At 23.7% G+C, this 27,913-nt stretch overlaps 9 protein-coding genes across 9 annotated transcripts; 5 read left to right on the top strand and 4 right to left on the bottom strand. All coding sequences in view use genetic code 6, as the record gives it.

Moving 5' to 3' along the window:
• Positions 1-355: 355 nt before the first annotated feature.
• On the top strand, positions 356-4,333 carry TTHERM_00068100 (cyclic nucleotide-binding domain protein; the record flags this gene model as incomplete). Its single annotated transcript, XM_001007747.2, has 3 exons — positions 356-1,785; positions 1,844-1,900; positions 2,065-4,333. Exons 1-3 carry the CDS (start codon positions 374-376, stop codon positions 4,331-4,333), a joined length of 3,738 nt encoding a protein of 1,245 aa, XP_001007747.1. The 5' UTR covers positions 356-373.
• Positions 4,334-5,404: 1,071 nt separating this feature from the next.
• On the bottom strand, positions 5,405-7,499 carry TTHERM_00068110 (26S protease regulatory subunit 6B; the record flags this gene model as incomplete). Its single annotated transcript, XM_001007748.2, has 6 exons — positions 5,405-5,489; positions 5,555-5,639; positions 5,697-5,935; positions 5,999-6,374; positions 6,884-7,256; positions 7,452-7,499. The coding sequence occupies 6 exons, from the start codon at positions 7,497-7,499 to the stop codon at positions 5,405-5,407; spliced, it is 1,206 nt and encodes a 401-aa protein (XP_001007748.2).
• A 1,180-nt stretch (positions 7,500-8,679) lies between these two features.
• Positions 8,680-9,593, top strand: TTHERM_00068120 (hypothetical protein; the record flags this gene model as incomplete). Its single annotated transcript, XM_001007749.3, has 3 exons — positions 8,680-8,827; positions 8,943-9,020; positions 9,370-9,593. 3 exons carry the CDS (start codon positions 8,680-8,682, stop codon positions 9,591-9,593), a joined length of 450 nt encoding a protein of 149 aa, XP_001007749.3.
• Positions 9,594-10,937: 1,344 nt separating this feature from the next.
• TTHERM_00068130 (transmembrane protein, putative) lies at positions 10,938-11,252 on the bottom strand (the record flags this gene model as incomplete). Its single annotated transcript, XM_001007750.1, has 1 exon — positions 10,938-11,252. The coding sequence occupies one exon, from the start codon at positions 11,250-11,252 to the stop codon at positions 10,938-10,940; it is 315 nt and encodes a 104-aa protein (XP_001007750.1).
• A 163-nt stretch (positions 11,253-11,415) lies between these two features.
• On the top strand, positions 11,416-13,695 carry TTHERM_00068140 (succinyl-CoA synthetase alpha subunit; the record flags this gene model as incomplete). The annotated part of the gene is made up of 4 exons (XM_001007751.3): positions 11,416-11,517; positions 12,100-12,487; positions 12,990-13,151; positions 13,415-13,695. The coding sequence occupies 4 exons, from the start codon at positions 11,416-11,418 to the stop codon at positions 13,693-13,695; spliced, it is 933 nt and encodes a 310-aa protein (XP_001007751.3).
• Positions 13,696-14,159: 464 nt separating this feature from the next.
• TTHERM_00068150 (myotubularin-related protein) lies at positions 14,160-17,811 on the bottom strand (the record flags this gene model as incomplete). Its single annotated transcript, XM_001007752.2, has 9 exons — positions 14,160-14,826; positions 14,876-15,108; positions 15,165-15,796; positions 15,862-16,150; positions 16,238-16,648; positions 16,726-17,304; positions 17,369-17,395; positions 17,507-17,547; positions 17,694-17,811. The coding sequence occupies 9 exons, from the start codon at positions 17,809-17,811 to the stop codon at positions 14,160-14,162; spliced, it is 2,997 nt and encodes a 998-aa protein (XP_001007752.2).
• A 578-nt stretch (positions 17,812-18,389) lies between these two features.
• TTHERM_00068160 (hypothetical protein) lies at positions 18,390-18,579 on the bottom strand (the record flags this gene model as incomplete). The annotated part of the gene is made up of 2 exons (XM_001007753.1): positions 18,390-18,507; positions 18,542-18,579. 2 exons carry the CDS (start codon positions 18,577-18,579, stop codon positions 18,390-18,392), a joined length of 156 nt encoding a protein of 51 aa, XP_001007753.1.
• A 2,166-nt stretch (positions 18,580-20,745) lies between these two features.
• On the top strand, positions 20,746-22,307 carry TTHERM_00068170 (25 kDa calcium-binding protein; the record flags this gene model as incomplete). Its single annotated transcript, XM_001007754.3, has 3 exons — positions 20,746-21,039; positions 21,633-21,959; positions 22,047-22,307. 3 exons carry the CDS (start codon positions 20,746-20,748, stop codon positions 22,305-22,307), a joined length of 882 nt encoding a protein of 293 aa, XP_001007754.3.
• A 2,673-nt stretch (positions 22,308-24,980) lies between these two features.
• TTHERM_00069180 (plasma-membrane choline transporter) lies at positions 24,981-27,606 on the top strand (the record flags this gene model as incomplete). The annotated part of the gene is made up of 8 exons (XM_001007756.3): positions 24,981-25,168; positions 25,413-25,534; positions 25,592-26,094; positions 26,154-26,389; positions 26,498-26,708; positions 26,821-26,907; positions 26,963-27,398; positions 27,479-27,606. The coding sequence occupies 8 exons, from the start codon at positions 24,981-24,983 to the stop codon at positions 27,604-27,606; spliced, it is 1,911 nt and encodes a 636-aa protein (XP_001007756.1).
• Positions 27,607-27,913: the final 307 nt, after the last annotated feature.

Here is a 27,913-nt window from a genome sequence, read left to right as displayed (position 1 = left end):
TTGTAAAAAAATAAATAAATCAATGTCTGTCTTTCATTTTTTTCATAAATTTATTCTCACAAAATAATAAATATTGTGTAAAAAAATATATGTTGATTGTTCTAAGTTTGTTTTGTGACTATTTGTAAGTTATAAAAATACTTACAAATACAAAAATGTATTTATTTAGATGTAACTAAATATAAAAATATATATTATTATTAAAAATATCCACAAAAAACTTATCTATAAATGAAGGATTAACCTTTAACTATTAGGCTAAGAGTATTTAGATATTTATATTATATTAAGTGCAAGTTATGGTTATATATTAATTAAATTAATTTGTTTAGTTAGTTAGTTAATTTTATTAAATTAATTAGCACTTAAGGGTATGAGCGAGTTAGAAATCTATATTTAGGAATAATCTGAAAATGATAAAAACCTTAAAGAAATTTAAATTTAAAGATCTAGGGATGACGGATAGCAAACATCAAACTTAGATGGGAGCAAGGTTTAGTTGTTTTTATAAAAAATGAATCTCAAATCTTTAGATTCCAATTTGTTGATACCTGGCAGTTGTAATCAAAGCTCAAAGCATAAAAATCATAATAGTAATTTGAATTTTACAACTAAATCCTAAGAAGTTTTATAGCCATTATCGCCCAAGTAAAATAGTGCCTAGTAAACTTAGTAAACAGGGGAAAGTAAAAGAGTAAAAGCAAGTATTGCAATGTTGCAAAGTTAAGATATTTAAACAAGCTTTTTCTAACAATAAACTTTGATAGGTGAATCATCTGAATATGAATTATGCAAAAATATTTTGAAAAAACCTAAATCTGAAAGAAACGATAAAGATTTGAGTGTCCTTTAAATAACTTTGGGAAATAATTTAGAGTTTTTATAAAAATATAAAACATTTTTACCAATGAAAAGCTTTAAAGATTTGTTGTTTTAGTTTGAGTATTAAGAGTGCTAACCCTTTGAATAAATATTAAATATAGAGTCTAAGTCTAACAAAATATTCTTTCTGTTAAAAGGAGAGTTGGCTATATTTATACCTCGTATTGAAAAATTAGAGTGCAACGATAACAACAATTTAACATAAATACCTAGTGATAAAAACTCATAAACAGTTAGCAAAATAAACCTTAGGAAGTCATAAACTTAAATAGACTTGAAACCATAAATCAAGATTAATGAATAGATTTAAACTAATCAAACAGTCTAAGAAAAATCTGAATCTAAAAGAAGATCTATTTCAAATTAAGGGAAGGTATTGAATACGAAATCCTCTTCTATAAGTATGATAAACATTTTAGATGATTAGGAAATTTACAAAGAAAATGACATAAATAAAGTTAAATAGAATTTTCAAAAAGATATGGAAGAAAAGTTTTAAAATTTCATGCTCTTAAAGTTTGCAAAAGTAGGTGATATGTTTGGGGAAACATCTTTGGAATATCGTTATCCAGAGTTATATTCTGTTGTATGTGTAACAAAATGCGAATTTGCAGTTATTCAACCATCTTCTTACTATAAATATTTTGCTCATAAATTCTTTCTGTTACACCTTGAAAGTGATAAAATGTTTAGAAAAACATAATTATTTTATAATTGGCCTTAGTATTGCATCTATGAATTTAGTAAAATTTCTTAGAGGCACTAATACAAAATGCACGATGTGATATTTAATATTGGAGAACAAATTAACAAAATTTATTTTTTTTGCTCAGGAATGATACATAAATTATAACCTTTGTATTAAAATCAAGATATATAATCCTAAGTGACTAAACAAAATAAGTATTTATATCATTTATCATGAAACCTAATTTAATTTGATCTTTCTAATTTTTAATAGTTAAAAGGCTAAAAAGTAGTAATTGCAATTAGGAACAAAAATTGAAGTAATCAACAGGTAAAATTAAATAATTTGTTTAGGAAATTTAATCACTTCAAAAATAAATGTTTGAAAGCTTATTTAAAGATTGTTTTAATAAAATATCTAAAATTTTATATTTGAATTAATTTAATTGATGATTTAAATGAAAAACATTTTAAAATATATTATTTTGAATAAAGTGTTAGCGTTTTTGGTGAAGAGGGAATTTTAGATCAGAATGAAACGAAATTAATAAATAAGAGAGAGTATTAAGTAGTTTGCAAAAAAGATGAGACTGTTGTTTATAGCATCGAAAAGAAATTATTTTAATTAGTTTATAATTATTTTGCTGCTAAGGAAGGACTAGATAGCTATGAATAATAGCAAGAGAAAAAAAAGAGAAAGTTTTTAGATAGCATTTATAGAAGCATTAGACAAATGGAAAGGATTCAAATTTTAGAAAAAACCATAGACGAAATTAAAAGATAAAAATAGAAAGAAAACAGAAGGAAACAGCTTTAGAGAGAGCAAGTTTTAAATGAAAACTAGATTCTCTATGCTGTAACAAACGATGATCTTGATCATATTTAATTAAATCACTACCTAAAACATCAACTAGAAGATTAAATAGGTGAAAAAATTACCAATAACTAAATCAAAGATAAAAAAAGAAGTTTCTCTTAAACCAGCAAAAGATAAAATTAGACTTTTTATAATATAACAAACTTTCACTTTACAGAAAAAGAGCTCAGAAAATACAAGCAGATGTAGATTAATAAAATAGATAAAACTTTAAATTAAGAGATGCAGATTAAAGATGAAAATAATAATAATTAAATTTTAATTGTCAAAGATGATTTAATATAAAACCCATAACATCTCAATGGAGAAAATTTACAGTAACAAATAACAATATAAAATAATTAAAATCCTTCATAAAAATTGGAATAAATAAAATACAATGTTATTGCTCAGCATTTATATTAATTTGAGCTTAATAAGCCATAAAATAATAACTCTTAATCTATTTAAAATAGCAAAAACTAATCATTTGTATTGGGTTCTAAAAAAGCAAAATTTTAAAATGGAGACAAGTATAATATCTAAAAATTTCCTTTATAGCAATAATAATATTTAGTGGATAGAAATGTGAGTAAAACAGAGCTAAAGTCATAAAGCAACAAAGACCTAGAAAATTCTTCAAATAAAATAGTTGAATTTTCTGCAGGAGAAAAGCAGGAAATTTCTATGAATGAACTAAATAAAGCTGAGTAGCAAAACAATATTTAAAATAAAACTAGCAGATTACTCAAAGTAAATTACAACCATTACAAAAATATTATTTAAAATGTAAATAAAAGCTAAAAAATTAATAACTTTTATGATGAAAACAAAAATGAATCAGATTTATTTAAAAATACCTCTGTATTTTTCGAGAAAAGTGAATAGGAAAACGTTTAAACTCTTCCTAGCAGTGCTATTAAGAGCAGAAATTAAAGTTAAGAAAAGAAAGATAACTAATAATCACCATTTTCTTAACAACTAAAAAAAACACCTTTTTAAAAGTATAAAGAGAACTCTGATGAAGTAAAAAAGATAATTCGTATAAGAAGGAGTAAGAGCGAAAAAAAATATGATTTCTCGATAAAAACCAAAGGTTTTGATATACCTAGCATAAATATAGTAAGCTAATAAGCAAGCTAGTAAAATATTCACTAATAATAATAATAACAAGCTAATAATAGTTCTTCTATAAACACAAGTTTTGTTGGTTTTAATCCCGAATAATCACACAAAGCAAATATGTCTGCTTTATCTGCCTTAATAAATTTAAAATTAATGAACTAACAAGTGTCTAACTTAAACATATAAGATCAGATAGACCAAAATAATTAGCTTTCAACATCTGAATAAATTGAGAAGTCTTTAGATAACTTCTATAGGAAATAATCCTCTCCTTTACCTAACTATAAATAAAATAAAGCTATGTCTATGCATTAAACAATCGAAGAATTTAATTTTAAAAAAATATTAAATTCACCTAAGTTGCACTAAATTGATTTAACTATGAATGCTTAGTCAATAAATAAAGTCTTTAAGAACACTTTAAAACTAAAATCTTGGCATAATTCTAAGATTAAGAATAGTAAAACAAATAATCAAGGAAATTAGACAGATTTGAAGTACCCTTCTTAACAGCAACATTCCTAAATTAACAGTGAGTAAATGAAATCTTTATCTAACCATATACAAAATTTTGAATTTTATGCAAAATGCAAAAACGGTAATCCTTACAATATTTATGATGGAGATGTTTTCTAAGATTTTATCTCTAGACCAGTAACAGCAGCTGCAGCATAAAACATTATTTCTAAAAAAACCCTAATCAAAGATCTAATGAAGCAAACACAAATAAAACAATATATGATCGTTTAATAAAAGAATGTAAACAATCAAATTTAACTATGATAATTTCTAATCAATAAACTTTTATTTTTCCTCTCTATAAAATTTTGTAAACACTATATTTTATTCTTCAATTTATAAAAATTATTTTAGATAGATTTGAAAATTAAATACTAGAATTACTTATTTTAATTCTTTAAATTATAATCTTTCAAATTATTAGTACTTACTCAACAAATTTTTTTTTGAAAAATGTTATTTTATTAATAAAATGAGATTAGAATATTTAAAATAATAAATTTGTTTATCTCAAATAAAATTTTTTTATTTTATATTAAATGATAGTATATTAATATTAAAGTATGGTATTCAATTTTAATAATTAACCTCAATAAGAAATATTTTTATTTTATAATAATATTTAAATTTTATGATTTAAGAGACAATTTTTATTAAATTAAATAAATTAAATAATAAAAAAAATACTTTTTATTTAAACAAATTATTAAATTTTTTACCCTAAAAGCTCATTATTGGATGCTATTTGAATATTTATTTTCAAAAAATTTGAAAATTCATTTCATTGAAAAAATGCAGGGAGGATTTATTCTATTTATTTTCTTTCTAATTTCTTTTTATTTATATCGAAAATATATTTCTGTCTATTTAAATATTTAAATAGTAATGTAATAAAATAATATACTGACTGCTTGCTAAAATTTTAATAATTAGCTTAAAAAGGTTTAAGAGAAAAGATTTTTGTTTTATGAAAATAATTTTAAAAAAGTAATTTCAACATTTTTTGGATGTTTATAATTATATTACTTAAATGAAAACTTTCTAATAAGTTAAAATTGATTGTAAAAATAGTTTTTTTTTATATATTGAAAAATTAACAATTGCTTTCTTTAAGATTGTGGTTTTTCATTAATTAGCAAAAATAGAATTAAAAATAAAATTTTATGAAATTGATACAAAAACAGTAAAGTAAGAATGAATTATCTTTAACTAGTAGAAGGTTTATTACATAATATACATTTATAAAAATTGTAAAAGATGACTTGATTACTAGTTTAGCTGAGTAAGTGTTTTTTTATTGAATTAAATTTATATTTTGATATATACGATTTCCCTTCACTTGTAGAAATTAAATTCTCTTTCTGATTTTCTAATGACTATCTTATAAGCCTTATCGAAATCTTTTTATGTAACAACATATCTATTTTAATTATGAAATAATTGTAAAAACTAACTTCTAATCTTTAACTGCTAAATTTAAATTACCTGTTCTTTCTAACTGCTTGCATACCAGCTTCTTAACAAATTGCAGATATATCAGCACAACAAATTTTATCGGGTCTGCTAACATCTAAATTAATTTAAAAATATATTTAACCCTTAATTTAATTAAATAAGATTTTAATACATGCTTCAAGATCAACATCTTCAGATAAGTTCATCTTTGCTGTAACAGTTTAGAAAATAAGACGCTTTTGTCTTCTATCAGGAAGAGGGAATTCAATCTTTCTATCAAGTCTACCAGGACGAAGAAGGGCAGGATCAAGAGTATCTGATCTATTAGTTGCCATAATAACTTTGACATTTGTAGTTTGATCGAAACCATCCATTTAGTTAAGCATTTCAATTAAAACTCTTTAAACTTCTCTGTAATTTTAAATAACAGTAATGTAAAACATAAATATTATTTTTAAATTTTTAATTAATTACCTATCAGCACCAGTTTAAGCATCAAAACGTTTGGTAGCAATAGCATCGACTTCATCAATAAATATAATAGAAGGAGCATTTTCTCTGGCAAGTTTAAAGACATCTCTGACCATTCTAGGGCCTTCACCAAGATATTTTTATACGAATTCAGAACCAACTACTCTAATAAAAGCAGCTGTAGTATGGTGAGCAACAGCTTTTGCCATCATAGTTTTACCAGTACCAGGAGGACCATACATTAAAACACCTCTTGGAGGGTCGATACCAATTTATTGATACAATTCAGGATATGTTAAAGGAAGTTCTACTGCTTCTTTCATTTCTTACTTTTATTGATCTAAACCACCAATATCTTGATAAGAAACATCGGGTTTTTCTATTTTTTAATTAAATTTATTTATTTTTAAAAGATTTTAGCTTAATTGAGAATTATTTATTTTAAGTATTTTGATATGAGCTAAAACATTTCTATAAACTAATTAATTTATTTAAAATTTTTAGTTCCTATTTTAAACGTATCTATTCTGAAGACAATAGAGAGTTTGTAATTCATATATTGAAAAAAATAATAATTTAAAAAATATCTTAGCTTTTAATTTTCTTTTTATTTATTATTAGATTGCTTGATTATTTGTTTATTTATTTATTTTGTTTCTATTAAATAAATTAATCAATAAGTAGTAGACTTCAGTCATCATAAATTATTATCAAAATATTTCACAAATTTTGTCAAGTTTTGTTGATATTTCTTATTCTAATTCTAAATATATTGTGTAAATTTATCCTATTTCCTATTTGAAACTTATACAATAAGCATCTGAACTATTATAATATGATAGCTTAGCTTTTACTCATTAAAAATAATGCCTTTAAATATATATTTACCAGTAACTTTCATCATTTAAATTGAAGAATCAGATTCACTTGGAAGGATATCTACAACAGAGTGAGAATGACGATGAAGTGCAATACTTGTTGAGGGTTTCAATAATTCTCTATCTAAAGTAGAGAGAACTCTAACATAGTATGTAGAACCACCAGATGATGAAACTAATGCGTGCAATTCATCAATCATTTCAATGAAGTGACCAATAACAAGAGGTGTAGATTGAATTCTCTTTAATTCTTCCTTTGAACGAACTAACTCTCTCTTTAACTTCTTTTAATCATCCTTAATGAATTCTTCTTAGATATCAAGGAATTCTAATTCCTTTTCTAATTCTTTCATTTTTTGATATAAATCTTGCTCACTTAAATCCTATAATATTTTATAGATAAAACTTTTATACTTTCATAATTTTGATTACTATCTATATGCTTCGTTTAAACAAATAATGTTAAGTTTTCATAAAATGATTTTTGATTTTCTAAATTTTTGCTTATTCCCCAAAATCTACAACACCAAATAATTGATAACTGAATTCTTGTGATTCCAAATTTAATTTTAATTTACATTGAGATTGGTAGGAGCAGCAGCTTATCCAGTCTTTTCAATTTCCATTCCTAATAATTTGCTTATTTTTTTTCTTTTTAGTTTTATTTTCGTTTTTACTAAAAGCAATAATTTATATAATAAGTATCAATCAATCTATTAATATATCTTATAATGAATGAAAGACTCTTTGTATTTGTTAAATCATTATCGATTCATAAAAACAATTCAATTTTATTTAAAAAATGAAATCTTTTGATTTTTTATTGATCATTTACGAATCTATTCATCTTCTATCTATTATCATAGTCCTAAAGAAAAGGCTATGCATCTTCAGAACATTAGAAATCTGCTCTTAAAATTATCAATCGATATTCTGTTTTTTTTTATTAAATTATCATTTTATTTAAATTAAATTTTAATAAATATTTTAAAATTAATTTAAATAAATTTCATCTTAAAATATTTTAATTTTTATTTTAATGAATAGATTTTAGTTTGCTCAAATAATTTTTATCTTTTAACTACAAACATTTTTAAACTGCAAATTATGATTTCAAAAAATAAAAAAAGCATTTCTGAAAATTAAATCCAATTAAATTTTGTTATATTTAAAAATAAAATGGAAACTAAATTTAAAATTAATTCAAAATTGTTGAAATAAGCAATCTTAATTTAATTAAATTATATTAATTTATCTTTTTAAATATGTTAGAAATAAAGTATTAAATAAACTGATAAAGTAATGAAAACTAGAATTTTTTATTTAGGATAATCAAAAATGAAATTTCCAAACTAGAATAAATAAATACTAAAGTTTAAATATTTTAAAAACTAATTTTATTTTAAATAATTTATTTATTTATTTAGGTATTTATTGATGATGCATGCAAATCCAAATAAATAAAGTCTTATTTCATTTAATTTAATTGTTTGATTTCTAATAGAAGGAAAAAAAAAGATTTTTGATTTTAATAATAAAAATTGTATGGACAGATAAAGGAAAAATAAAATAATGGATTTGAGCTTTGATTATTAATTGGAGCTGTCTGTGCATTGAATTAGTATGAGAAATTTTCATGTAAAGAAGTTTTTACTTTAATTAATTTGGATTTATTATATGAATGAATGCTTTCTTTATTGATGATAAAAAAATTAAAGGAAAAGTAAAAGTAATTAAAGAATATTTATTATTTATTGAATAGAGGAAAAAAGAAATAAATAAAGAAGATAAATTAAGAAAAAAGAAATGAGCTAGGATCCTAAGATTGTTAATCCCCAACTCTGGCCCAATCCCAACAAATTGAGATTCGCTGATCTCTATAAATATCAAGGTGTTGAAATGAAAAAGATCAACGATTCCATTAAGAATTACAAGGCCGCAAAATTCTACATTGGTAAATCTTGAAATTTCCAACAACTTGTTGCATTTATCGCGAATATACAAGCGATCATATTTTCAAAATATTAATTTAATTTATCATTTATTTTTTATTTACTATAAATAAATAGGTGGTATTTTGGGAGGTTGCTTAGTTTTCAAATTTTTCATTGACGCTGCTGTTGATAAATACATTTTTGGTGAAAATGGTAAAGCCTTTTTAAAGTTTTTAGTGATATCATAGTCAGAATTTTATCTTAACATAGTAGCAAATAATTTAATATTGCGTATCTTTTGAAAATGAGAAAAAGAAATTATTTTATTTGGCGAAAAGTCATTGATTAATTAATTAAATAAGGCTTAGTTCGAATTATAAAACATGCGATAGTTCAATATGAATTTAGATATCAAATTTTATTTTTTAGCAAAATAAACGAATAAAGAAATAAATAAATAGAATTAGGAATGAAATTCAAACAATGATATCATTTAAGAAAAAATTTTGTTAAGTTCAAGGAATAAATAAGGTGTTAAATTTTAATTTTGTAATGAAATTAGGTAATGGTGGTAAATTCTTGGAAATGCAAACTATTAACAGCAATTACGATTACTACTATAACAGATAATTCCAAAGAATGAGATACTTAACTGAAGATCCCGCTGGTGATGATCCTTTACAAAAGACCAAGGATGAACACTTAGTCGATTTAGGTTTCATTCCTAAGGTTTTCGGTGCTAACGTCGAAGTTAGAAAGAGAGCTCCTCACGATAAATATTTGTGAGAAAATAACATAAATTAAATAATCTAAACAGTAGCTAACCTGTTTGTAAGCTTTACAATCAAAAATAAAGTTATTTTTAAAATGCAGCAGAGTACTATCTATCTATGATCAATAAAGCTATTTGGATAGTAGTTTAAATCTAATTAGTTAAATGAAGGAAATTAGTGTATCTATTAGATTAGTAAAGTATTAATTGCAGAATATATAAATAAACCTATATTAATTTAATACTATTCAGTATTCTAATGCGCATGCATCCTATCCAATCGTGCTGCATCTAATAAATTCTTCTTTGTATTGTTGTAATAAGCTGCAAGCATTTCTTTTTCAGAGAATATTTTCTTTCAATTTATCATCTGAAATAATAAATCAATAAATAAATGTATCTTTCAATATGACTATCATTCTAAATAAATAAATCTTCTTTTATTATTGATTTATTGGATTATTTAAAAAAAATATTTTCTAAATTTTTCATTAATAAAAAAAGATTTTTCTTGGAAATAACTTCATATTTAATTTTAATAAATAAATAAATTTCTTATTTTTATTAGAAAAGTAAACTTAAAAAGTAAAAAATTTATTAAAAATTCCAAAATTTCTTAAATATTTATTAAAAATGATAATAAAAAAAAAATAATTTTATTATCACTTCTAATAAAAAAGTTTAAAAAGTGTATTTAACAATGTTTTTTTTAATTTTGGAATTGAAGCAAATTTTAAGAAAGAAATATATTTTGAATGATTAATAAATAAATGGGTTACTTTTTTAGATTTAAAATTATTTTTTCTTTATTTGAATTATTGATTTAGAAATAAATCCAAGATTTTTTATACAAAAAATAAATTGACCAACTATTGAGAAGTTAATCCGAGTAGATAAAAAAAAAGATTAAATAATAATTTTATAAAATAATTAAAATTTAAATAATTTTGTAAATAATTATTTGCATTAAATTTTAAGACTAATTTATATGTAAATACACTGAGTAAATTAATTTTTATCTTGAAAATGGTTAAAATGAAAAGTGTGTGATCTTTCTTGGAATATCTAAGGCTTTTCTTGGAGCTAATGAATATCTTTTAATTTAAAAATAAGTTGGAGATAAAGATAATATTGATTGATTATGAATGAGGAAATTTCTTATGATATTAATAATTGCATGTAGAAAATTTCAGCATTACTTAAATTTTTTTATTTTTCGTTAAAAGATACAAAAAACTTTTGTCAGCTTAAATTTTTATTAGAATGATTTTGATATATCTAATATTTCTTTTAATTTATAATGGTTATGAAGGTGAGGTCCTTAAATAAATAAATAAATAAACTCACTTTGCATTAAATCATATATCACAATTGTCTTTTAATTTGCAATTAAATAAAATAAGACCTTAATAAGTTTCTATAGAAAGTTTAAAAGAAATGTTTTTAAAATTTTGTATCTCTAGTAAGTTGCTAGCGCTATTGAAGACTAAGGAGATAGTCACAAATCTATAAATTAATAAGTGTTTATTAGTTTATTGATTTGATTGCTATCTCGCTTGCTTGCTTGTTTATTTGTTAGCGAAATTAAGCAGATAGGACAGAAGCTGTAGTAATAATAAATCAGAGAATAGACCTTCAAAGGTGAGAGTGACAAATACTGAGATATTCCTCATTCAAGATAGAAGAAAAGAAGAAAAATAAAAAATAAATAAAAATAATTATTAAATAAAAAGGAGGAGGAGATTCTTAAGGAATTAAAGAAAAAAACTAATTAAAAAATCATAAATTATTTATTATAAAATAAACAAAAACAAAAATAAAAAGTAAATAAAGAGAATGTTGTCAAAGACTATTTCCAATTTCTTCAGCTCTACCAAGCCCTACGTTTGGATTAACAAGCACACTAAGGTTATTTGCCAAGGTATCACTGGTAACCAAGTAAGAATTGATATCAATTTCTAAATTTTGAGCTATTTTCATTTGTTCTCCAGCTCGCTTTTGGATTTTAGCAAATGCTCTCCCTTTCCTTCATTTTCTCTATTAGTCATTTTAAACCATATCCTCTTCAAATGAAAATATTTCTTCAGTTTGAAAGTTTCAAAGCAAATAGACCTTAAAAAGTAAAATAGCCATGAAAATAAAAATGATTATCAAGTATCAAAAAATACAAATTAAGCAGTCAAATTGTAAAAAATCGAAGCAAATAAATAAAGTCCAATTCAAATTTCAGCAAAAGAGCATTAAAATCGTAGATAAGGGAGTATTAAAACACAGAAATTATTTGAATTATTACTGCAAAACAAAATTCAGTCAAATCCAAAACAAGCTACATATTAGAAGAAATCTCTTTTATAAATCTCATTTGAATAAGCAAAAAAAGAACTTTAAAAAGAAGGGAATCAACAATCGTATTTCCAAGGAAACAGATATATCTATCTTATTTATTCATTTGAAGCGAGAGAATAAATTAGAAAAATTTAGAGATATTTATTTATTAAAACTCCTTTTATTAAAATTTAGGGTACTTTACACACTCAACAAGCTCTTGAATACGGTACTAAGATGGTTGGTGGTGTCAATCCTGCTAAGGCTGGTCAAACCCACTTGGGCTTACCCGTTTTCAAGAACTGCCAAGAAGCCAAGAAAGTCACCGGTTGTGATGCTTCCGTTATCTACGTTCCTCCCCCTCATGCTGCTAAGGCTATTATGGAAGCTATTGAAGCTGAAATTCCCTTGGTCGTTGTCATCACCGATGGTATCCCATAACACGACATGGTCAAGGTTAAGCACGCTCTTAGACAACAAAAGATTACCAGAATTATTGGTCCCAATTGCCCTGGTATCATTAAGCCCAACGAATGTAAGATTGGTATTATGCCCGGTTACATTCACAAGCCTGGTAAAATCGGTAAGCAAATTACTCTTAAATATTCACTCAAGCTATATTTTTAATTACCTTTCAGTTTGCACTTTGATTCTAAAAAAGAGAATGCTTAAGAAGTTTCGCATATTAATAGCTAACTGCATTTTTAATAATTCAAAATAATCTGAATATTCTGCCTTAATTTTATTAAATTAATTGAAGGAAAGAACTTAAATAGATTAAATTGCTTAATAAAAAGTATCTTAAAAAAGACTATATCGTTTTTCTTTTTTACTTAAGATGTGTAGAAAACAATAGAACTATTTATATCTTTAAAAGAATACAAAAGAACATTATTTTTTAGACAAAAATTCAAAATAAAATAATAATAACAAATTAAATTAATAGATAAATAAATATACAAAAAACATCAAGCATATCTTAAATTTATTTATTTATTTTGTAGATAAGGTGCAGATTGAAATAATTAAAATGAATGATTAAATTTAGTTTCTTCCTTACATAATTCTTATATTTTATATAAAAGGTATCGTCTCAAGATCTGGTACTTTGACTTACGAAGCTGTTGACTAAACTACTAAGGCTGGTTTGGGTCAATCTACCGTCGTTGGTATTGGTGGTGATCCTTTCAACGGTACCAATTTCATCGATGTCCTCGAAAGATTCGTTGAAGATCCCGAAACTGAAGGTAAAAAAAAATAATAAAATTATATTAATTCAGCTTATTAAAAGATAGCATTATTATTTGGCAATAAGATTTAGAATATAGCAAAATTATAGAATATATAATGCTTTTAAAATAAATAATATTGATTAAACATATTATTTGTAAATTTACTTAAGAAATACTTTCTTAATAAAATGCTAAAAGATTTTACTAATTTTAGATTATTTATTTAAAAATTGTAATTAATTTTGAAAACTTGCTCACTAATTGTTTTATAAAAAAAGGTATTTTATTAATTGGTGAAATCGGTGGTGAAGCTGAAGAACAAGCTGCTGCCTGGTTGAAGGCTAACAATAAAACCAACAAGCCCGTTGTTTCTTTCATTGCTGGTGTTACTGCTCCTCCTGAGAGAAGAATGGGTCACGCTGGTGCTATCGTTTCTGGTGGTAAGGGTTCTGCCACTGAAAAGATCAAGGCTTTAGAATCTGCTGGCATTAAGGTCTGCAGATCTCCTGCCACCTTAGGTCAAGAAATGCTCAACCTCATGAAGGTCCATAAGAACTGATTGATGTTTTCTTGATAGATTTATCTGATTACAAATTAAGACTTGTTCATTCAATATCAATTTAATAATAAATTTAAATAAAACTGTTTAATTTGTATTATCAAAGAGTTTTGATATTCGTAATTTATTATCTTCATTTAGTCTTTGATATGAACTAAGTCTATTCTTTAATTTTTCTTTATTCAATCCTTTTTTATTTATTTATATTTATATTTATATTTTATTTTTACTTTTTTATCTGATTTAAAAACCATTAAACAAACATTTGTTTAAACATCAACATTAAAAAATAATTAATTAATTTAATAAATAAATACATTTTATTAATTTTTTAATGATTATAAAAGAGATAATTTTTCTATAAATTACACAAAAACAAACTTAGAAATACACTTAAAATCTTATTATATTGACAATAAATATAATTTGCTAAACTTAAACAAAAGATTATATCAATATCTATCTCAATCGTCATCTAAAGTTATCACATTATTTACATCTTCTTAATTGTGTTTTAGTTATTCTTCTTCTTCAAGTATTTCTTATAGTATATTTTCTTATTGTTATTAATCTAATTAAGAAGCTTCATTTTTATCTGTATCTGTAACTATTTTGGAGTTTGATTGTAAATTACTTTAGCGATCTATTTCATCCTAATTTAAACTTCCAAAATCCTCTCCTTTTTCCTATCCTAACTCTTCAATATATGCTTTATCTAATTCTTAGTTAGAAACAAATTCTTCTTGCTTTTCTGTTAATTAGATATCACTTACTTGAGGGATCAAGATATTTTGATTTTCTATATTCTCGTTTTATTAAATTTCTTTTTCTGTGATTTCATTAACAGCTTCGCTTGTATTTTTTTTTGCACCAAAATTAGCTTACATCAAAGGGTTAGAATTTAATTTTGCTTCTGTTTTTTTTCTATTTGATAAAATCTCTTCGGTGGTTTACTTTTCTTAGTTTTTATTATTATTATTATTATTTAAGAACTTATCTTCCTCTTCATTGTGGTTTAAAGCTTTGAGTTAAGCTTCTAACTCTTCTATCTTTTTATGAAGTAGTTTGTTTTCTTCTCTAAATTATTCATATCTCATTTAAGAAGATCTCTTCAATACGTACATATTATCCCTATATTGATCAAAAGTGTAAATATTTAAATTCGAAAAAAAAGTTTTACTCTGAAAAGTTGCATTCGGTGTAAATTTTGTAGGCATCACAAAAACCAGGTTAATAAATCATGAAATGATCTCTCCAAACTGAAAATCTTCTTGTATGGCTATCAGGGAAGATTATAGATAAGTTGGTATCATGAACTGACAAATAAAAGGGATTTTCAAATGTTACTCTTTAACTGTTTAAGTAGCTCCATAAAGAAATAGTTTAAGATCTTGCATTGTAAGCAACTTGTTCCTTTAATTTAAAGTTTTAAAAGTTATTTGGAAATTTTAACATACTAATAAATGTACTTGGTAGCTGTTGTATAAGAAAGTACCGAACCTGCAGCTCAAGTAATGATGTGCTATTTCACTTAAAAACTTAGAATTAAACTCAAAAGAAAGAGGGTATTACAAGGTTAATTAATAAACACAATCTAAAAATTAAATAAATATAGGAGCTCTTTGGTCGTCATTGCAATTTTTTGAAGCATGCCCTGAACGCAAACAGAATTGATGGCCAAATTATACCCAATCTTTTTCTATGAGTACTTCAAAACCTTCAATAGTACGAAAGTAAGGATCTATACACATTTATGCTAAGCAAATGAGCTGAGATGTTCTATCCCATCCATCACTGCAGTGAATCACTACATTTACTTCATCTGTTAACGAACTAACAACTTTACGAGTACCTTCCATAATTGTACTTATATGAATAAACCAATCACTTTTATCGACTTCTTTTAAGAATTCGTTTGTACCAGCATAAGCTGCAGCAGCCATTTTTTTGTAAGACTCACGTACTTTGTGAATATTATGAATATCTAAAAATTCGATATCACCATTCCTATAATACTATTTCTGCTCATAACCTTTACCTGTAATTTGTTGGCCAACAGCATTAAGATATGGTCTGGCATCGTATATTTTTACTACCTTAGCTAGTTTTTATTAATAAAATAGAAATAAAATTAATTCTTCTTATTTAGTAATGAAAATTATTTACGAATATTAGAGTTTTTTTCAAGACATCCGATAACTTTTATGAATGTCTCATCTTCAATAGATCTATTAGAGTTAATACCAGGCTTACATTGAGCACATCTCCATAAAGTTGTATAGCTAGAATTTGGTCTCCTTTTAAAAGCAAATGAAAGTGCTGGTAATCTTTCTCTTGAACGAAATTTCGAGCATTTTATAACATCATCATTAGACAACTTGCTAGGAACAACTATCAAAGGGGGATAAGTTGAGCAAACTCCACCTGTGCTATTGTCCATATACTTGAAAGGACTCTAATTAATTATTCAAAAAGTTAATTAGAATTTTTACAATAAAATGGAATTTTTAAAATCTATTTTCATAGAAACAAATTCTTTTACTGATGCATAATCCTTATCTGTTTGGCTTTTATCAAATTCGACTGGTTAAATAATAACACCTTGTCTTTCAAATTCAGCTTTGATGTCTAATAGTTACCATCCTTAAAATTAATCTTCTAATTATCTGTCATAGATGCTATAAGAATAGGAAAAGAGTCTCCTTACATCCTCAGGAAATGCAGTTGCATGTATTTTGATTTACATTTCAAATGATTAGTTTTAGCACTCTGGCTAGTATCTAAACCTATAATTTCTGCCATCTTTACATGTTATATCAATATAAGAATACTATAAACCCTTCTTTTCTACACTTCTTTCTAGCTTATGAATGAACCCTAATGGTATCAACTGAAAATCTTTTCTATCAATAAATTAGAATAATCTACCTTCATCATTTGGCACAAATATTAACTTTGATATTAAAGATAAATTTAAATACATTTATATTAATTTAATGATATATATGCTCTTAATTTAATATAAATTACTTTGTAGTTTGTTAGAATTAATTTGCCTTCAACCATATACTAACCAAACTTGAGAAAAGTTTCTGAAAACGCTTTCAATTCCTCACCCTTTAAAATAAAATCGCGATCTACTTTCATATTTTTTAGAGAATTAAACATAATTTCCTATTCTTATGCAATAATATGAGGATCCTTCCCTTTTAAATTTACTACTTTAACTTAACCTTTTTCAAATGTTTGGCTTTAATTATCTTTCCTAATATCAATCCAGTCATTTGATATATTTTAGCTGCTGCTATTGCTTGAATTGTTGTTATTTTAATTTTATGTGCTCTATCTGTTTTTATTTATATCATCAAATTTATCATGCTCTTTAAAGGGATTTTAAGTTGAATAATTTGAGAATATTGCAATAGCAGGGTCAGGGTTCTTTTTAATAGGAGAGAAATTATCCTTATGTGAGTTTTATTTATTAGTTTATTAAGGAGGTGACTCTCTACGAATCAAAGACTCCTAACTTTGCTATTAATTTTGCTATAAATTTTGTTAAAACTAATTTTATGGAGCTTCGGAAGATCTTGCCGAGTTAAAGCTAATAATCTAATTTTTAAAATAAATTCATTATGTTTTTGATAATGCTCATGTTTTAAATTAAATAATTTACTCTTCTTTAGTTAGATGATCTATCGCCCTTTTTATTTATTATTCATAGAAAAATTATTTAAAAAACTATCGAGAAGTAGTTAATAAATAAATAAATGGATAAATTTGCGAAAGTAAAATCAAATAATTTAAAAATTACAGATAAGATGACATTATTTGTATTCTTGTTGATGACAAACTCTAATTTTATTAAATAAAATAAGTTATTCTTATTTTTAATGCTAAGAAATTGCAGAGTAAAGTTATATTTTATAAACGCTTTGTAAACTGCAGACTAATTATTATTATAAGTAAGCATATGTTGCGAACTTAGTAAAAAAGCATACGGTCATTTTAAGATGGCTTTGTCTTCATAACTCCTAAAGGATCCCTGCCTTTTTGTATATTAACTTACTGCAAGTTCGAATTGACTCCTTATTAAGTTTATTACTATTGGCTATCCATAAATATAAGATTTCACTGAAGTTGATATATTTATTTTTATAAATTTTTAATCGTAATAGTTTTGATAAAGAAATTTATGATGATATGATATAAAAATTAAAATCATAAATATCATAAAAAATAAAAAAAATTAATTTAACAAAATATAAATAAATAAAGAATTAAACACACTACTACTTTTAATTTCATATCATCTTTATTTATTAGCATATATTACCGAAAACTGTGTAATTTCAAGAACAATTCACTTATTAAGTGATACAACCTGTGATTGTTACTGCTTTAATAAACAAATATTATACTTATCAAATTAATAAGTTTAAAAATTAATTTATGATATTACTCTTTTAAAAAAATTTATTTTAATTTTCAACGATTTCAATGTTATTTATTTAAAATTATTTAAAATTTCTAAGTGCTATTAATAATTATTATCCTTTTTTAATAAAAATTAATTATCAATTACAATAGATTTTTTAATTCATAAAGATATTAATTTTGTTTTTTTAATTTTTTTTAAATTTATTATTTTTTTATTTTTTATAATTATTGTAATAAAAAATAAATAGATGATTTTTTCATTTTTCACTATCCTTAAGATTTGTAAGTTAAAATATATTTTAAGAAAATTGAACCATTATCTTTCCATACTTAAATTAGAAAATAAAAATGTCAATAAAATATTCTAAAAATGCCCTAATTAAGTATGTAAAAATAAATTTCGATTTACCTTATCTATTTTTATATTTCATAAAATACTACTTTCATTTAGGTGATATCACAATTTTTATTTTTTATTAATTTATTTATTCGTTTTTTATTTTATATCTAAAGATATTCAAAAATTATCTATATTTATGATGCGATTTGATAAAAAAAGAAAATCATTTGATCTATTTTCTATCATGGAAAAATCTATAAAAGGTGTTTATGAAGAAAAAATTTAGCCTAATGGAACATCATTTGCAAATAATATATTAAGTTTTATTTGCAATGAGCAGATTTTTTAGATGTATTTGATTGGTAAAATATCTCTACTAGAAAAAATATAACATTATTAATAGTGGTAAAACAAAATTTTTTTATTTTGCAAAATCTAAAAAGTTATCGTTCATGTTTTAGATAATACTTATACGCGATAAAATGTATTTGTCCTAATATTTCATATTTGTTGTTTATATGTATTCTAAATATTATAAGATTATAAATAGAATTTGCTTGTTTACATACACATCATTAAAAATAACAAACTCTTAAAAATATCTATGTGAAATTCCAAAAAATTTTTTTAGAACAATACTTAAAAAAATGAGAAGTTACTCTCTAATAAAAATATGGCAAATTATTAAAATTTAAAAAGAAAATAAAATAAGTAATAAACTTTATCTCCTTTTGATACCATTAATAGGATAAATTATAGAATTAAATTATATCTTCTTAAGAAACTTTATTTTGTATTTATTAATTTATTTTACATACGTAATTGAAACAAATTTTTTTTCTTACATTTTTCAATTGTAATAAAAAAAATTCTGAACTAAAAATGGAAATAAAGAAAAATCCCACTCAATTAATTACATTACTCAGATATTCTAAAGATTTTATTCCAGATTAGTGTCATAAAAGCCAAAATTATTACTTTTACAAAAATATTTTTTATTTATATTGATTTGTTAAAATGGTCATTAATCAAGCATTACTGGTAGCTTTATTTGCTATTCGAGAATATAAATCAAATATATTAAACGAGCTAATCCTATGCTTTAGTATTTATATTCTGTAAAATTCATAAGATATTTTATGACATACCAACTTTATTGGTCCATTTAAGAAAGAAGCAATGACTCATTATAAAAACCTCAAGAGCATAAGCATTTTGAGGTAGAAGCTAAAAAATAATAAATAAAAACTAAATCAAATACTTTGATGCAAAATATTTTTTATCAACTCTTTTTAAGCTTTTTGAATTAACTTTTTTCTATAGGTTTGTTATCTTTAAGTCAATAAATAATCATCACACATTTTAGATTATTCTTCTTAATTAATGAACTAAATTTTAAATGGAAACTAAGTGCCAAAAAATATAATAGGCTAATATAAATTTAATTACTTTAAGTTCAACTAACTATTTTGGTTGGATGGTGATTTTAGAATTGTTTTTATATATCTCTTTTTAGTGATATTTAATTGTTTAGATGTTTGAAAAATATTAAGACCAAATTTACTAAATAAAAAAACGTGAGAATTGATAGAACGATTAGGATATTACAGCTTAGCTGTAGAAAATATCTTTTTGGGAAGTATTGAAAATTAATTAGAAAACTTAACTATTTTTTAGCTTGAATAGTCTGCACCTGATTTTTAATAATCTTTTGTTGTTAACGATAGAAATTATAATTGGCAGCATATATATTTAGATATCTAACATGAAAGCCATATTAATTTATTTATTTTACTAGAGCAATTTTCGTAGTTACTAAACGAAAAAACTGAGAATTTTAATGGTAAAAATCTTTTGAAATATTTTCAATAACATCAACAGTAGATATCTTTAAGTAAATAAATTAATTGCAAATAATTACTCATCAGAATAGAACCTTTGAGTTTGTTTGTTTCCTTAAAATTAAATTTTTTCTATTTATTTGGATATCAAAAACATCACAAAATAGTAAAGATCCCCGCAAATTTTTATTTAGCTGAGAAAAATATTGTACAAAAAAAAGATACAAAGAAGAGTTTGCTGTTTTAAAATTTTTATATTCATATAGAGATTTTTTAGTTAGTTATCATGATTGTTTTGCATGAGCAGAGAGTAGTTTTTTAGAATGTCAAAGAAAAATGAAGTTAAACTGAAAGAAAAATCAAAGTGAAAGAGAGAAAGAAAGAATTTGTTCCATATAAAGCAATGAATTAATATGAAAGAATGAATGAATAATGAAATAAATAAATAAAAACTTTAAATAGATATGCGTGATTGCTTTAATAATTTAATTTAATAAATTACGAATTATCTTCTTTTTATTACTTGTTTATTTTCAAGTATCTCATTCAGAACGATTTAAATAAAAACTTAAATAAAAAATTATTTATAATCTTTAAAGCAAAAAAAAATTAATTAAATAAAATTCAAAAAACAACAAACAAACAATAAATAAATAAATGGCTCAATACTCTCAAACTCTCAGATCTTCTGGTTTCACTTCCACTGTTGGTCTCACCGATATTGAAGTAAATACTCCCACCATTCAAAACAATTATATCCCTTAGCCTACAGTCTTTCAGGTTATTAACTCTCACTAATATCATCTACCACACATCGATATCAATCATCACGAACTGATGCTGATTTTACTTGAGCCAGTGAAAAGAAATTTGATGGTTTTGTAAAAGGAAGCAAATAGAGCATGTTATAGAGTAAAAGAATATAAATAAAGAAGTAAGTTATCAACCATATTTACTAGAATGAATAAAACGAAATGGTATTTAGCCTTTAAAAGATAGCAAAAAAATTTTGAAGATACACTTTAAAAAGCTTGGTACCATATAAAATAAATCAAGTCAGCAAGTATAAATACAAGCAAAAATTAACAAAAAATAAATAAATAAACTTACTTCTTCTTTTTATGATAACTCTTGATTCTTATCTAGCATCAAAACAATATGAAATCAATTTACTTAAGAAGCAGAGGCTCTAGATACAGATCAGATATGAACAAAAGCGGTATTGAGTTAGCTAGTTGATGAGTTAGTGATCAAAAGACTTTGGCTATAATTATTTGACAAACATTTTTTCTTATAATCTAATTAATCTTTTCTAATAGGGTGCTAAGACTGTCGCTAGAAGAATCTTCGAAAACTACGACAAGGGCAGAAAGGGCAGAATCGAAAACACCGACTGTGTTCCCATGATTACTGAAGCCTACAAGTCCTTCAACTCCTTCTTTGCCCCCTCTTCTGATGACATCAAGGCCTACCACAGAGTCCTCGACAGAAACGGTGACGGTATTGTTACTTACTAAGATATTGAAGAACTTTGCATCAGATACCTCACTGGTACCACTGTCTAAAGAACTATCGTCACTGAAGAAAAGGTTAAGAAGTCCAGCAAGCCCAAATACAACCCTGAAGTTGAAGCTAAGCTCGACGTCGTAAGAAATAAATACATTTTATTCTTTTTTAGAACTTATAAAAAATTTTAAAACGTAATTTTAAAATATCTTTTTAAATTAAAATAGGCTAGAAGACTCTTCAAGAGATACGACAAGGACGGTTCTGGTTAATTACAAGATGACGAAATCGCTGGCTTATTAAAGGACACCTATGCTGAAATGGGTATGTCCAACTTCACCCCTACTAAGGAAGACGTTAAGATCTGGTTATAAATGGCTGACACCAACTCTGATGGTTCAGTCTCCCTTGAAGAATACGAAGACCTCATTATCAAGTCTCTCCAAAAGGCTGGTATTAGAGTCGAAAAGTAATCCTTAGTTTTCTGAGCAAAATAATAACCAATTTCTTTAACAAATCAATACACACTAATATTAATTTGTCCTAACTAATATGAAAATAACATATAACACTGTACAAAGAAATTTTATGTATGCTTTGTATTTGAGACATTTTTTAACTTTTCTTTATAAAATCATTAAATTCAACTCTTAAACTCCAATTTTTAAAGCTAAGTGGTCAAAATTAATTATTTGTATGTTTAATACCATCTCTTTAACATTTGATTATATAAAAATTAAAAATAAACAGAAAAATTGAATTGAATTGAAAGAAATAAATTAATTGATCTATTTGTGAAAAAAATCATGTGAAATTTTTCAATAAAATAAAAAAAAAAGATATTTATTTCTTTCTTAATTTTTTCTTTTATTTATTTTTTAATTAAATATTTTGGCATTTATTTTTTTTAGAACTTGCAAACAGATTTTTCAAAATAAATTAAAATGTTAATTTCAATAAAAAATAATTATTTATAAATATTTCTCATTATTTATAAACTAAATAACATTTCTTTAATTTATTTTTATAAAGATTAAAATAATATTAATTTAATTAATTAATAATTTTATTTATTTCTATGATAAATAAATCATGTAAAAAAGATATTTTTTATTTGACTGTTTCTTTTTTTAATTGATACTCATTTTTTTTAAATTTTCAAATAGATTTTATTTTAATAATTAAAATTTTAAATTCAACAAATATTAATTATTTAAAATATTTTAAGTTATTTACACCTTTAATTAATATCATTTCTTTTAAAAAGAAAAAAATTAATTAAAATAATTCAAAATAGATTTTTATTTTTTTGATAATATTTTCAATTTATTTTTGATATTAATTATTTTATTATTTAATTATGAAAAATTTTTAAATAATTTTTTTAAATTTCAAATTAATAAAAATATTAATTTCATTAAAAAATGATAATTTAGACATTTTAATTTTCAAATAAAAAAAGTTAATTATTACCCTAATTTCTGAATTTTATTTTAAATTTTTTTCATTGATTATTTCTAAAAATTAGAAAATTTTTTAAAATAAACTTTAATGATATTTTAAATTATGTCATTCAAAATAATTTAATCAAATTTATTTTCTTGGAGAGAATAGAAAAGAAAAAAAAGAGCAAATGCTTACTATTACTTAAAATTTGTCTATAGCATTATTAACTGTTTTTGTTATTTAAAGACACTCAAATAAAAACAAAAAATGTGCTGAATAAATTTAAAAACACAAAATATATCAAAAAAAAAGTAAATGAGATAAAGTTCTTTTTATAAGTAACTTTTCTTTAAAATTACAAACAAGTATTATTGAATTTATAGAATTAAACAATTTTCATAAATAAATATTTTTTGGCTATTAGATTATTCTATAACAATTTGGATTTCAAAATTTAATAGAGTTATAATCTTTTAATTATAATTTTATTATGCTTTCAAGCGTATTCAGTTTTTCTATTCCAAGTTAACTATTTTTCTTAATTATATATCTTGTAATATAAATTATTATTGTAATACTAAGTGGCTAAAAATAGCTATTAACACTAGCAAATTATTTTTAAATACCCTTTTAAAATATGTACGTATTAAATGTAAAAAATGACTATCTTTTCAGATACTTATCTGCATAATACAAAAGATATTCAAAATAGATTTATTTTTGAAATAGATAATATTAAAAAATTTATAAACCACTAAAAATTCTATTTGTTAATATTAATTAATTTTTTAGCCTGAATTTTTAAAAGTCTCTAATTAGGATAATTATAAAAATAGCTTGGTATTAAAATATTATTTTATGATGATAACGCATTTGTAAAAGCAATACAATATCTTTCAGTCTTAGATAAAAAATCTTCGTTCGAACAAAAAGTTTAAGGGAGAAAAAATAAGAAAATCAATTAAAATTTATTCATTTAACTGTGTATTTTTTATAAAAAACTAAATTCGAGAGTAAAAATAAACAATTAGTCAGTCGCATTTTCAAAAAAAAGATTTTTATATTTTAAATTTAAAAAAATAACAATGGCTTACAATAGTATTTAGTTTTTAAAATGTTGTATTTTAACGCATAGATTTAGATATTTAATCATGAATTCTTTTATAGACTTTAAAATTTATTTACTCCTTGATTAAAAGAAGGATAATATAAAAGTAAAGCATTAACAGCTATTAAAGCTTTGATCTTCATCGAAATTAGTAAAAGTGTTTGATTTTCATAAAATATTCAAACTTATTAGTAAATCTAATTGGTTTAGTTTTCATTTATCTAAAAATAATTTAAAGATTAAATATCACTTATAATGTACTAAAGCATTGATTTACTAAAATTGATGTTTTGTAATAACGAACAAATTAGTTTCTTTATTTTAGAACCAACGAATATCTAATTGTCTTTTGTATTATTGTAAGGTGAAGAAAATTTGAAGCGCACTTTTGCTTATAAAGCAGATATTATTTTTTTAATAGAGGATGTGCGATCAAAGTAAAAGAATATTAATTAGTTGGTTTAACTTGATAAGAAAAACTAAAAAATCTAATAATAATATAATATAAATCAAAATTTATTAAATTATTTTTGTTAGTTTGCATTAGTTTCAAAAACAGGAAGAATAATTTAAATTATTGATAAAACATATATCTACTTCTTTAAAAATGGCTTAAGATAAAACTGAAGAGAAGAAACAATATAACGTTGATGAGAACTTGGCAAACGGACCTCTTGCTTCAAGAGGCTGCAATGATATTTTTTGTTGTTTGCTTTTCTTAGCCAACATAGCTGCCATCATAGCTATAGGTGCTTATGGTTTAAGTAAAGGACATCCAGATAGGCTTTTGGTTGGGTAACGCATATAATAAATACATGTTTTATTTGCAAATATAATATCAATTTATTTAAAATTCGATAGATGCCATTTTTTGATTGATTAAATGATGATAAAACTATGAATTTCTACAAACAACTTTATATTTATAAACATTTTTTTTTTTGGAATTTAATGGCGTTTATTAATCATTTATGAAAATAAAAAAAATTAAAAAAAAAAACAATAAAAAAATACCTAAATTATATTTTTATCTAACTAGTTATGATTCTTATGGTAGAGCTTGTGGTTTTGATTCCCTCTCTGATTATAAATACGTTTATTTGACTGCACCTGGTAGTATTAAAAAAAGTATTTGCTTGGATACCTGCCCTACAGACCCAAGTAAGCCTACAATAATATTTTGAGTTATATTTTTTATATTTATGATATATAAATTAGTTTCTGACGAATCAGCTCCACTAACTCCTAATTAAAATAATTCTTAAGCATAAGCATCTTGGTAAAAAGTTAAATTTGTAACCACTCCAGGAGCCTTATAAACTGATAAAACTTATTACACTTTGAATATAGAAACTTACATGGCTAACACAAATTCGATTAGTTTTGATGATTATCATGTTGCTGTTTATCAAACTAGAGGTTATTTTAATAGAGTTTGCTTACCTTATGGAGCTTCTTATGATAAGGTAATGGGATAAATAGGAGATGCATTTGGTGCTAGTGGTACAACTAATTTAGAAAGGTATATTAGTGATATTAAAACAGCTTGGGGTATGATTTTAGGCAGTGTTGGTATTGCTTTTGTTATTGCTTTTGTTTACATGGTTATCCTTAGATACTGCTCTGGATTAATAACTTGGTTGACAATCATTGCTTATTTTGCTATCATAACAGCCTTTGCTATCATATTATTAGTAAAAGGATAAAATAAATATGATGAAGTAAAACTATTTATAATAAATATATTTTTTTTTAAATATCAACAAATTTCATTAAAAAGGGAGTCACCGCCAGTGATAAAGACATGCAATAAGATGGAAAAAATTTAAAATATCTTTCTTATGCCGTTTTTGCCTTAGATGGTTTATTCCTTATTACATTCTTATGCTTGTTCAATCGTATAAGATTAGCTATTGCTATTATTAAGAGTGCTGCTCTTTTTGTCGGGGAAGTTAAGACTTCTTTCTTAGTACCTCCTGTTGTTACTATTTTTTGCATGCTCTTCACTGCTTGGTGGTATGAATATCTTTCTATTTTTTGATTTAATTTTTTCTTTGTTTTAAAGGATTTTTTTCCTAAATATCAAATAAAATAGCCAATTTATTTACAATTTTTTATAAATAGGATTGTTGCTTTTGTTTTTGTTTATAGTGTTGGTGATATTCAAGGAAGTGAATATGGCCCCTTCGCTTCTGTTAAATGGTAAAAAAATACAAGATACATGCTTATCTATCATATTTTCGGAGGTTTGTGGATTAATGCATTCTTTGGAGCTTTAATTCAATTCATCTTAGCTACAGCATGTTCTCTCTGGTACTTTAGTAAACCAAATGAAGTAATTTAATTATTTATTTTTGTTATCTAAAAAATTTTTAAGCGAAATTATACCAATAATTTAAAAAGCATTTAGTATTTCCGTTTATTTATTTATTTTATTATTTCAATAGCCTCATTAACCTGTTTACACTGGTGTAAAGAGAGGTCTCACTAATCACTTTGGTTCCTTAGCATTTGGTGCTTTGATTTTGGCAATTGTAAAGATTAAATTTTATTTTAAAATAATCTAACAAAAACATTTTTTATTTTTAGGTTTAATTTATTAGACTCGTACTTGAATTTATGGAGCAATAAGTAAAAAAATCTGGTTAGGGCAACAATACTTGTGTTAAATACTTACTTAAGTGCTTGCAATGTTATGTTGCTTGTTTTGAAAGATTTATTAAATTCTTAAATAAGAATGCTTACATTTAAATTGCTTTAACTGGTAAGGGTTTCTGTAGTGCTGCAAAAGATGCCTTTGAATTGATTTGGTGCAATCCTGCTAAGTTCGGAACTGTTGCTACTATTGGTAACATATTCATCTTTATAGGTCGTCTCTTTATTGCTGGTATTACTGGTTTGATTTCATATATTATCCTTATCAAGAGCTCATATTACGACAGTCACTTATTCTCTCCTATAGTTCCTACAGTTTTTTGTGTTGTTATTGGTTACTTTGTTGGTACATTTTTCATGAGCGTTTATGGTAATTAATTAATTAATAAAATATTTATTTATTCAAATTTTGAAATCGGCGTTTAAATTTAACCTAATTATGTTATAAAGGTATGGGTATCGATACTATTTTGTAATGCACATGCTTGGATGAAGAACTTACTAAAAAAACTGGTAAAGATTCTCAAAGATGTCCAGGACCACTCAAAGAATTTTTCGACTAACAAGGAAAAAAATGATAAAATATTTGAATTATTTAGATTAAAGAATATAGATTAATAGTTAATATTACATTTTTTGATTTTGGTTTATATTTTTTTTGATTTGATGATTCTCACGAATTGTTAAAATCAAAAGTAAATTTTTGTTTAAAAAATAAAAATTTGTTTAATTTTTATTAATTTGCAATTCAGTTCTAGTTAAACTTAAATATCAATTTCTTAGTTAAAAAAATAAATTTTGTTGGAATATATTTTAAAATTATAAATCCAAATAAACAAAATTTTCAGAAATTTTAGAAAATAATTAATTAGTATGTATTCTTCA

This window comes from Tetrahymena thermophila (assembly GCF_000189635.1).
Source record: "Tetrahymena thermophila SB210 genomic scaffold scf_8254811, whole genome shotgun sequence".
Lineage (NCBI taxonomy): Eukaryota > Ciliophora > Oligohymenophorea > Hymenostomatida > Tetrahymenidae > Tetrahymena > Tetrahymena thermophila.
The sequence above is the reverse complement of the archived record's forward strand: the minus strand, read 5'-3'. Positions and strand labels throughout refer to the sequence as shown.